This window comes from Gymnoscopelus braueri (assembly GCF_963280865.1).
Source record: "Gymnoscopelus braueri genome assembly, chromosome: 22".
Classification (NCBI taxonomy): domain Eukaryota; kingdom Metazoa; phylum Chordata; class Actinopteri; order Myctophiformes; family Myctophidae; genus Gymnoscopelus; species Gymnoscopelus braueri.
Genome location: NC_137624.1, coordinates 7,475,775 through 7,488,044, shown reverse-complemented (window position 1 = coordinate 7,488,044; position 12,270 = coordinate 7,475,775). Strand labels below are relative to the sequence as shown.

The 12,270-nt window shown below is 40.6% G+C and overlaps 1 protein-coding gene across 1 annotated transcript; it reads right to left on the bottom strand.

Moving 5' to 3' along the window:
* Nucleotides 1–506: 506 nt before the first annotated feature.
* tmed2 (transmembrane p24 trafficking protein 2) lies at nucleotides 507–7,193 on the bottom strand. The gene is made up of 4 exons (XM_080419716.1): nucleotides 6,879–7,193; nucleotides 5,772–5,964; nucleotides 4,316–4,423; nucleotides 507–2,907 (listed from the first exon to the last, which is right to left on the bottom strand). Exons 1-4 carry the CDS (start codon nucleotides 7,056–7,058, stop codon nucleotides 2,783–2,785), a joined length of 606 nt encoding a protein of 201 aa, XP_080275842.1. The 5' UTR covers nucleotides 7,059–7,193; the 3' UTR covers nucleotides 507–2,782.
* Nucleotides 7,194–12,270: the final 5,077 nt, after the last annotated feature.

Below are 12,270 nucleotides of genomic sequence, written 5' to 3'. Positions count from 1 at the left end.
GTAAAAAGTCCTGGACAAAATAATTATGAATAAATGGTGGTAATCAAAAGTTACTGAGACCTCACTTCCCCCATCACTGCAAAAGGTTTTTGTCAAAAGGTTAAAGCTATATATTCTGATAATAATCATTGCTATAATAGTGTTTGTTCAATAACAGAGGTCTCCCCATCTCTTTAATAAACAGAAAATTCATTTTCAGGTGGGCTGCCAGTGTAAACCAATCATCCCATTTATGAACTTCAGGTTATAGTGATCCCTTTTCAATTTTGTCTGCAACATTTTTTTGTCATCACTTCAATTTCACTTGTTTATCTTGTGTATGAGTTCTCTCTCCTGATTGGTGAAATTGCTATCCTGACCTGAAAATGCATTTTCTGTTTAAAGAGCTGGAGAGATAAGGACTCCCGTGTTACTGAACAAACACTGTACAGCTATGGTTACCATCAGACTATAGAGCCATTTAACACTCATTGGAACAAAAGAAAATCACTTACTGCACCTTTAAATAGAATCAAGCATTTACCAGCACTTTTTTACAAATACACGCACACTCCACATCATGGCATATAGCCTACAAATTCAAGAAAAATCTGTCAGTTCACCATGTCAAAGCCTAATAGGTAATCTCATCACTGCTCCACCCCTTTCCAAAACCAGAACCAGCTGATGAATTCACACCACACCTCCAAGGTGTGTGCAGTGCACCCAGCAATGCCACGTTGTAGTCGATTCCAGTGTGGTCGAGAACCATAGACCAATGGTTCCCAAACCAAACTAGGTAACCCAAACTACTGAACATAGAGGATCTGCTATTTTCTTATTTCTAATTTATGGAATTTCTTTGATTTTTGTATTTATTAAATTATTTTGAAAAATATTTGAATTTGTTTTAAATTTTTGTGGGACATTTTTTTTAAATAATTAAAAACAAAATGTAGGAAAAATAGGTATATTTAAACACTGCCATAGATATCAAGGTGACATTTTTTGCTTAACTATGGGGCCCACAAGTTTTCGTTATGAAAGTTTTATTTCATAATGGACACATACTGTAGCAAGTGCAACTGAGACATTTCAAGAAACCATTAACTGCCCACCACATATCGAAACAAGCCAGACAGATTTTTGGGATTTATCAAGAACGCTGGGTTATTATGAGACATTCTAAAACTTTTGACTGTCATTATCTTAAATTATACTTTGATGATCACACCAAGGTGAGTGTGTATTGTACTGTAACAATTATTCCTGTACTCTGCAGAAATAAAATACAAAATGGTGGCTTTGCCTCCACAATTATGAAGTTGCAGACATGTGTTGAGTCGAGTGCAAGATGACAAGATAAAAATAAAATAAAAAGTATTCTAAAGGTATTTTGTCCAAATGTAGCATCCCGCAGGATAAGCTCAAAAGGGAAAAAAACACAAACTTTGTATAACCTAACTTAAAATCCCAGAACCAAACAAATTTACAATCAAAGTAGAAGCAATTAAAGCACACCACCAATCATTGGATTTCAGGACTGACCCTCCCCCTCCCCCCTTCATCATGTAAGGTTCTACAGTGTTCTTCTACCCCAGCTTCAGAGCCACAATAGAAATACAGCTTAGCTTCCAAACCAGCAACCAAGAGCTCTTCAAGGACTTGCTTATGAGTGCATTTGGAACATTGGGGCAGTGGTTCTCAAACTTTTTTAAATTTCAATCTAAGGACCCCCAGTTTAATGGCCTTCATTAGGGCTATGGACCCCATAACGCTGAGAGTCCCTGTACAACATGGAACCAAATGGACCCGTAACTGACCCTGTTACAGACCAGTAAGGGTCCACTTGGTTCCTAACGATCAAGAATTTAGCTGGGGACTCCCCTGCAACACTCTCATGGACCCTGGGGGGGTCCCCGGACCCCACTTTGAGAACCACTGCATTAGGGTACGTCACACATGCTCGAGTGAAACAGTCGCATCCCGTTGTGCCGTTCACTTCCATTCTACGCGAGCGAAGGTGCGCAGCTTTCAGGTTGAGGTGCATTGGCCTGCCACGCAAGTTCGTCGAACTTTACACGTTTGATATTGGCTGTCACCGTGCATGTGTGACTGTACCCTTAAAGCAATCAACTTCTGAATTTCTGGGCTTAAGAACTACAAAGGTAGGCAACAGCCTGTGACCAAAAACAGTGTGTTGTGTGGCATGAACTGAATCAACAACAAAAAGGAACAGTATAGTTTCCCCACCGTGATCAACCAGAAAAGATCCTTCAGATATTTAGAGGCTGATTGTCTGCAACAGCAACAACATAGCCACCTGAACATCATTAGCTTGGTTGGCAGAATTGAGTACAGGCTCCTGGCACTTTGTGCCTTATTGTGATGCAGTATATTTTCAAGGTTTGAACTTTTTATCGTTCCACAAATACGGTAGCATTTGTACATCACATTTCACCTCATTAGCTGTCGCTTATAAGCCTTATTGTCATTGACACAGACTGAGATAAAACTGTACTAGAAAGTAAACTGTACAAACAAAAAGTGAATGAACTTAACTGACCAAAAATGCTAATCAAGTGACATCAATCCAGGGACCATGGTCTTTAGGTCGTTGCATAACCATAATAATCACGTTGATAAAAGGGCTGAAAACAAAGGGCTAACGGGGGGGGGGAAGAATATATCTAAATGTGTTTAGACTGAAAACAGCCAGTCTTATTTTTCCAGGTATAAATGACTGTCTTGGTATTGGAGTAAAATGGCGGCTTCCGCTTCACACGAGGACCACTTAATCAGGTTACACGACTCGCCGAACTTCGAAGAATCTCTTCAGGTAGTAAATCTGTCCAAGCGTCATGGCCACGAGGACGAGTGCTTCGAAGAAGGACCAGAGCACCACTCTACTGTTTGTGTTGTCGTTGACTAGACAGAGAGAAAAAGAGGATTGTAGATTAAACATGTGAAATGACACCAATACAACAAACACCATCAACTCGCTTCTGAGGATATATTTCATATCGTCGCTGTTGGGTGGAAACTTTATGTCCAAAACAATTACTTTTCAGGAAATGGAAAAAAATAACTTTTTATTTTAATGGTGCTTTTGCCACCTAGGTAACCCATGCACTGACAGGACCACACTGGAAAGAAGTATTTCATTATACTTCGTGTTGTCCTGGGAATGATTTATAATGTGTTTGGACTTAAATAAATGTATTACCTTGTAAAAAATTATCAATGTAGTTATTTACTCACAAGCTCTCGTTAATACTTGAAAAAACAAACGTTGAAATATGGAGATACAAGGTATAGACCGCCGAAGTCTGACGTCATTTACACATCCTTTGTTTGTCTACCTGGTTTGCAGTTTTCCACCCCCGTTCTGAATCCCATAGACGTATTGAATATCGCGTCAAATAAGAACTGTGTTCCAAAAATAAACACATGACCCCGGCGGGTTGACTCTTATGGATATGAAGCATCAACTGACGGTGAGAAAACGCTAATGTTACTTCCGCCGAATTAGTTACATTTTCGCCAGAAACAGACTGTATCAAATATAAGTGACTGACTATCATAAACGATACAGAACCTCCTCCCTGACAATAACGCCGACACGCAGTGTTTATTTTTGGACCACAATTCTTATATGAGACGATTCTAAGATGACCCAATGTTATTCTCCATAGAGAAATTACTTCCGCAAACCTGGGGATGAACGAGTGACGTCAGGACTTCGGTGCTCTATATACACAAGGTACAGGGACGATAACGTCTCTGTGGGGTGGAAACCTCATATGTCCAAAACTATTACTTTTCAGGATTCAAAAATAGCTAAAGTAGCACATTTACAAGCTCAAAACATGTCGCCTCGCGCCACGTTTTGAGCTTGTGGATCTGATACGTTTGATGCTTTTGTAGGATGATCAAGTAGGGCAGGGGTCTTCAATGTTTTCAGGCCAAGGACCCCCTAGCTGAGAGAGAGATGAAGCAGGGACCCCCTCTATATTGTATAAAATTGTGTTTCAGATCACTTGTTTTTGTTGTTTACTAGGTCTGCTCTTTTTTCCCTCTACACTTTGTCAAAAATAGCCGATCTACAAGCGCTGCGAGGAGTTGTGAGCTTGTAGATCTGCTATTTTTGGCTAAAGTTCTCCTCAGAAAATGGATGCTAGGGTTCAAACATCATATCACACAAAGATTTGGCGGACCCCCTGTAGTCACTCTGAGGACCCCCTGTTGAAGACCCCTGAAGTAGGGTGTTAATTTACGAAAAAACACAAAAGGTTTCCACCCGACAGCGACGATATACACTACGTAACTGACTTACTTGCTCTGTGTATCCTCTCACGGACCTCCATGTACTCCTGCTCATGCTTGACAGCTGTCATAGCAACCGCCAGCTCATTGATCATCTCCTCCAGTTTGTTTTGGTGGGCTGAAATAATGAAGGCAAACATCAGCAACTAATATAAATAGTTCTAGCGTTAACCAGCTGATCTAGAAATGGTTGCACACAGATCTACAAGCTCTCGTGTCTTGATTAGGGCTGATCGTGACATTTTAGTTGACAGTCATCATAACAAATAATTGAATTTAATGATTTCATTGCGTTTTGGGGACACTGAACATTGGAATATACTGTGTTAATAAAATTACATTTGTTTGCCTTTAAATATACAAAGAAATGACAATGACCAGTAACAATCACAATAAATAATGTACTATGGCCAAAACAGATCAAATACTTGAGTACTTTCTAAACAACGTGCTGCCGTTTCCTCTATTTTGGGAACTTTTTGAAAATGTTGAAAATATTTTTCAACAGATGAATGGAAGACGATTATGCAAAAAGATTGCGATTGGCTCAAATAATTGTGCTCATACGTTTTATGTAATAACTGTGGCAGGCCTAGTTGCCATGCAAATACATCGTGAGCTTGTAGATCAGCTATTTTCCGTGTGCAACCAAGTATAAATCAGGCTACTTAAAACACAGTGCACACATACACACGCACACACACACACACACACACTGGAACACATGCACTACTGTATCACAGTGATTTATGCTGAATCCCATGCCTAAGAGGCAAGCAGTATACCCATTACCAAGGAATAATTAATGCCCTCATGGGTTTAAATGCTTTCTGAGATGTTTCTAAAGCCATTCCCAGGCAGCATGAGGGGTGTATTCCCTAAATATAAGTCTCATACTCAATATTAGTTTACGCTTCAGTGAAAAAGAAAACACTTGTTAGATGGCTTTGTGTGCTTTACATGCCAAGTCCATTTCACATATAGCTTGCCCTTTGCCCTACCATCCCAGTTGTCACCACCTACAAGGAGGAAAGAAGAGTTCCCAAAATAAAACCAAGAAAGTGAATAAACACTCAAGAAAAGAATAAAAGCCAGGAGAGCGGCAGGAATAGAAATAAACTGGTTTACAAGACTCTTCTTGAAACACACAAAATTATGAAAGGTGTCATCCATGTATTCCTGTCTCACACACAGACACACTAAGGCTGCAACTATTTACTATTTTTTGGACATTATTCTATTACTTTTTCGATGAATTGAATAATCAAGATGGGCAGATATTTTATACTCATCAATATAAAATATCAACTATAAAAATAAAAACATTGAAACTTTTCAAGTATAATGATAAGCCCAAAATAGGGATTGGTTATTATTAAATTAATGTAATAAAATGATCGATTATTTTTAACAGTTGCACCCCTACACACACACGCGCGCGCGCACACAAACACCCCCACACGTACCCTCTGTCTCCATATCTTGTCCTTTCGGTGCCTCTCCGATATCAATGGTGAACATGACAATCTTAGGCGTCATGGTAGACATCTTATTGCTGAAGCAGAACTTGTAGGTTCCATCCATGTGTGCTGCCACCGAGTACTTCCCACTGGACTCTCTGTCCCCCTTGTAGATCTGCTTACCGTCAGGTCCTGTTATCTGGAAAGCATGAATGAATATCACATCTATTACACATAGACAGACATTTATTGATCCCAAGAGGGAAACCATAATCACAATCACTTTGATTGTCACATCACAGGTTCACAGGTGTCAAGTTCATTCATAGTTTATGAAAGAAAAAAACATAGAAAAGTCAAAAGAAAAATCTAAGATATGTACATAATATACATGTATTTTCAGTATACATACTGTACATTATCTTTTTTTATCTAAATGTACATCTTTTCAGACGTTTCTGGAATTCTGTTGTTATAGCAGCATCACTGCAGTAAACACACAGGACAGACACAGGTAAAGACTTTGAGAGAAGTTAAGATGCTGCTAAGCTTCAAAAGTAAAATAATAATAATAGCAACCAAATAGTGACATAAAAAGGTGCAAGTAAGATACAATATACAACTAGTGTTGGCAACATATGGCAAAGACAGATCATTAAAAAAGTTAAAAATGCATCTAAATATAAATCTTGCAATACAGCATTTGTGCATATGACATCTACACATCTTTGATGTGAGAAATCAAAGCACAATTGCTACAAGACACCTAAATAATTAAACAATTCAGCTAGACACTAACAGAACAGTAGACTTCCTGTTCCATCATCCAAGGGTTTCGACAGTCTACAGTTGCATGAACACATCGCTTAGCCTCTGATCTAAACCCTCAGTTTATCAACGTGCTGGCACCCACAGAAATTTGATCCGCAGACAGACATCTCCATTGCCAAAGTTACATATTATTATAAGATTATAATAAGATGTATACTTCCTCGTATGGCGGCTTCGCCGGCCAAAAACATAATAGCAGATCTGCAAGCTGTCGTGAGCTTGCAGATCTGCCATTTTCCCGGCAAGTTGTATAGATCATTATATACGTTAATGTAGGCTCACCTCCACGTCGATGTCCAGGAAGCCTCCTTCGGCCACCTCGAACATGAGGCCCATCTTGGTGCCGGAGTTGACGCGCTCGTAGAAGCACTCCTCGGCATGGGCGTCTATGCTAACGAAGTAGCCGGACGCGGTGGCACACAGCGCGGCGAGGACAACGGCGAGCTCCGAGGTGGTGAACATGGCCTTGTCTGTTTTTCGGAAAGTCCCCAAAAATAGGTCCAAAACGATGTAATATAAATAATAGCAGGGCTGATACGAGGCTAAACTGTGACAGACAGTTAGCTTAGAGGCGTACTGCTGCCTGCCTGGTCGTTCTTCTTCTTGCCTCCTCTGTGTGACTGCCACGTACGGCTTTGGTTTAACAACGTACACTGGCGTTGCCATGTATCGTGAGAGAGATAAGCAACCAGGTCTAGCAGAACAAGCCCAAAACAAGCAACTTAGGCCACATGAGCACTTTGAACCTATCTTATGTCCTCCTACAAGCTCACAACCCCTCGCATCGTGACGCGTTGTGAGCTTGTAGAGCTGCTATTTTAAAAAAAACTCTATATTATTTGGAATATTCTTTGAAACGTTCTAACAACACAAATGTTCCCTGGGCACAAAACATTTTCATGAAAATATTTGAGAACCACTGGTTTAAATAATAATTTAAACATATGGAAGCAAGCCTAAATAAGCAACTACACTTTAGAAACAAGCACAAAAAAACGCAAACCGCAACTATCAATATTTACAGAAAAAGAAGCCCCAAAGTCGCTTATACTAAGCCGACATGGCAACACTGGCGTAAACCCCTCGCGTCACTGCTGGTGTCTATTTAGTAGTTTAATGGGTGTTTCTGGTCTAAAGCCCGCCTACTTCCAAAACTGTGTCCGGTCATTTTCTACGTACACATTAGGAAGCCAGTTGTCGGACCTTTTCCGTATCCGCCAATTCTCTTTGGAAGCGGATGTGCAAACCATAGAGTTATATTAGGTGCAAAGCGGCAAAAGCGACCTCGATTCATCCCAGTCTAGTTTGAACGGGTACCTATGAGAACCAAATTTAGCGTTTTACGGAAAGTTAGGACTAGCCGACTAGGAGGACCAAACTTAGTACTACGGTTGAGGTTGACAGTAGGAGATATAATTTCTTCCATTTTCTTTTTGTTTTTCCATTCTCTAAAACTTGATTGCATTTAAATCAGCAGCCACATATTTTATAAAACAGGACGTTTGCTCCTAGTGTTGATGATTTCTTGTATGTTGTCACTTATGTTTCTATGATGAATTGAATACACAGGACTCCAAGGAAAGGAAACAAGCCATAGGGTCCAATCCAATCCTTTAAGCATTGTATTTGTATTAAACTGTACTTTCTGTGCTTTTTTTTTTTACAAACTGTTAATAAAGTTTTCAATCAATTATTCAATGTTATTGTATATCTTTAATGTCTTGATGAATTGATTATAGGACCTCAATGGAAACACACCCTCAGGGCTTTTTGTGTTATCCTTTTAGCATCATTGTATAATCAATCAGTCAATCAATGTGCGCGTGCGTGTGTGTGTGTGTGTGTGTGTGTGTGTGTGTGTGTGTGTGTGTGTGTGTGTGTGTGTGTGTGTGTGTGTGTGTTTATTTATTACCAGTAGCCTAAATAACATGAGTCTTACGCCTATTGTATAATTTAATGTATGAATTTATTAATGTATTAATACATTTATGCATTTATTTGGTGGGGAGAAAATGGAATATACTGTTTAAAACATTTTCAACCCCTTTCACTGTGGAAAATCTTGATTTGTTCAATTTGGTACACAATGTTACTACCTTCAGAAGCAACTTCATTAGTTGGGTGGTCAATAGTGTACATTACAATAATGGTTAAGAATGCATATTGTCAAATCAGACTCTCCCCTCCAAACTGTGCTGCAATAAATGGGTGAAGTATAGTATAATATCTTCAGAAAATTACTTATACATGGGAGGAATGAAGATTACAATGTGCAGGAGCAAGTATTGTATAAGGTTGAAGTCCAAAACAAGGCCATTCTTCTGGCCAAATGTTTATTTGAAACCAATCTGGGAACCCATCGCCAAATAAAAAAGGAAAAACAGCGCCCTCTGCTGTTTTTTTTTACAGAGCAGAATCTGTTCTTGAGAGATTAATTTGAAACAGACCTGTGACCAGTATAGTAGAGGCCCTAGGAGGGGTCCACGCGTACCCTCTTATTTTTTTTTCTAGTTTAGATTTTTGGCATCCATAAGACCTCTAGTATAGGGATTTAGATGATCCCAAGAAAAAAAGTGGTCCAAAGTGTGTTTTTTTCAATGTTTTATTACCCCTATGAGACCTGCAGGATTGCTGGCTGAAATGCCAGCGAGACTGTCTGTCGAAGACTGTGGCACGCTCAAATTTAGACGTAGCCCAAAGATAGAGATATCATTTGATTCTAGACAACCTCAGGTTTCCAATGGGACCAACCTTGTCATGCTATCTTGTAGGTAAGGGGGCTAAATACCTAAGGATTCAAAGTTAGACAACATTTTGTCGAGGGAAAAACGGCCATCAGTATTTTCCAAATGGTCCCCTGAGCTGTCACCTTGATATAAGTGAATTGAAATGGGTTACATGTATAACTACAAGCCTCCCCTGTACATAAATGCCACATTTATGCCAATCTCATGCAGTTTTGGGCAAGAATCATGCCGTTTATTGCATGCAGTAAAAATATGTAATTTCCGCCTATTGTAAAAAGGAGACCACTTTACTGTATCTATAGCTGCATGAGACCACTGTACTGTATCTATAGCTGTATGAGACCACTGTACTGTATCTATAGCTGTATGATACCACTGTACTGTATCTATAGCTGCATGAGACCACTGTACTGTATCTATAGCTGTATGAGACCACTGTACTGCATCTATAGCTGTATGAGACCACTGTACTGTATCTACAGCTGCATGAGACCACTGTACTGTATCTATAGCTGCATGAGACCACTGTACTGTATCTATAGCTGCATGAGACCACTGTACTGCATCTATAGCTGTATGAGACCACTGTACTGTATCTATAGCTGCATGAGACCACTGTACTGTATCTATAGCTGCATGAGACCACTGTACTGCATCTATAGCTGTATGAGACCACTGTACTGTATCTATAGCTGCATGAGACCACTGTACTGCACCTATAGCTGTATGAGACCACTGTACTGCACCTATAGCTGTATGAGACCACTGTACTGCACCTATAGCTGTATGAGACCACTGTACTGTATCTATAGCTGCATGCATGAGACCACTGTATCTATAGCTGCATGAGACCACTGTACTGTATCTATAGCTGCATGAGACCACTGTCTGCATCTATATCCCACTATACTGAATCTAAACCGCTGTACTGCATATATAGATTACTGTACTCCATCTATAGACCACATGCATTGACCACTGTACTGTATCTATAGACCACTATACTGCATCTCAACTCAACACAACTCAATGGGGGGGGGGTCCACAGATGTGTCTATACACGAATCCACGGAGCGCTGCCCTGGGCGCAGCCATTGCTGCGGTGTCAACGCTCCGCGGACGCGACACCGCAGCAATGGCCGCCTACAGGCAGCTACAGGCAGCGCGTCTGTGGATTCGTCTATAGAAGCACTAGAGGGGTCTACAGATCACGCCAGTGGTCTACAGATGCACTAGAGTGGGCTAGAGAGGCACTAGGAGTGGGCTAGAGAGGCACTAGAGTGGTCTACAGATGCACTAGAGTGGTCTACAGATGCACTAGAGTGGTCTACAGATGCACTAGAGTGGTCTACAGATGCAATAGAGTGGTCTACAGATGCACTAGAGTGGTCTACAGATGCACTAGAGTGGTCTACAGATGCACTAGAGTGGTCTACAGATGCAATAGAGTGGTCTACAGGTGCACTAGAGTGGGCTAGAGAGGCACTAGGAGTGGGCTAGAGAGGCACTAGAGTGGTCTACAGATGCAATAGAGTGGTCTACAGGTGCAGTAGAGTGGTCTACAGATGCACTGCAGTGGTCTACAGATCACGCCAGTGGTCTACAGATACACTAGAGTGGGCTAGAGAGGCACTAGGAGTGGGCTAGAGAGGCACTAGAGTGGTCTACAGATGCAATAGAGTGGTCTACAGGTGCACTAGAGTGGGCTAGAGAGGCACTGGAGTGGTCTACAGATGCACTAGAGTGGTCTACAGATGCAATAGAGTGGGCTACAAATGCACTACAATGGTCTACATACCACGACAGGGGTCTACAGATGCACTAGAGTGGTCTATAGATACAGTACAGCATTCTATAGATACAGTAGGTAGTCTATAGCTGTAGTACAGTGGTCTCATACAGCTATAGATACAGTGCAGTGGTCTATATATACAGTACAGTGGTATATAGATGCAGTACAGTGGTTTATAGATTCAGTACAGTGATCTATAGATGCAGTACAGTGGTCAAGATGCAGTACATGATCTCATGCAGCTATAGATGCAGTGGTCTCATATAGAAAGAGATGCAGTACAGTGGTCTAGATACAGTACAGTGGTCTCATGCATGCAGCTATAGATACAGTACAGTGGTCTCATACAGCTATAGATACAGTACAGTGGTCTCATACAGCTATAGATGCAGTACAGTGGTCTCATACAGCTATAGATGCAGTACAGTGGTCTTATACAGCTATAGATACAGTACAGTGGTCTCATACAGCTATAGATACAGTACAGTGGTCTCATACAGCTATAGATACAGTACAGTGGTCTCATACAGCTATAGATACAGTAAAGTGGTCTCCTTTTTACAATAGGCGGAAATTACATATTTGTACTGCATGCAATAAACTGCATGATTCTTGCCCAAAACTGCATGAGATTGGCATACATGTGGCATTTATGTACAGGGGAGGCTTGTAGGTATACATGTAACCCATTTCAATTCACTTTTTTCAAGGTGACAGCTCAGGGGACCATTTGGAAAACAGTGATGGCCGTTTTTCCCTCGACACAATGTTGTCTAACTTTGAATCCTTAGGTATTTAGCCCCCTTCCCGACAAGGTAGCATGACAAGGTTGGTCCCATTGGAAACCTGAGGTTGTCTAGAATCAAATGGTATCTCTATCTTTGGGCTACGTCTAAATTTGAGCGTGCCACAGTCTTCGAAAGACAGTCTCGCTGGCATTTCAGCCAGCAATCCTGCAGGTCTCATAGGGGTAATAAAACATTGAAAAAAACACACTTTGGACCACTTTTTTTCTTGGGATCATCAAAATCCCTATATTAGAGGTCCTATGGATGCCAAAAATCTAAACTAGAAAAAAAAATCACACCCTGTGTGAAGTGGGCGGTGTACCAATGATGTACAAAAAATAAATAAT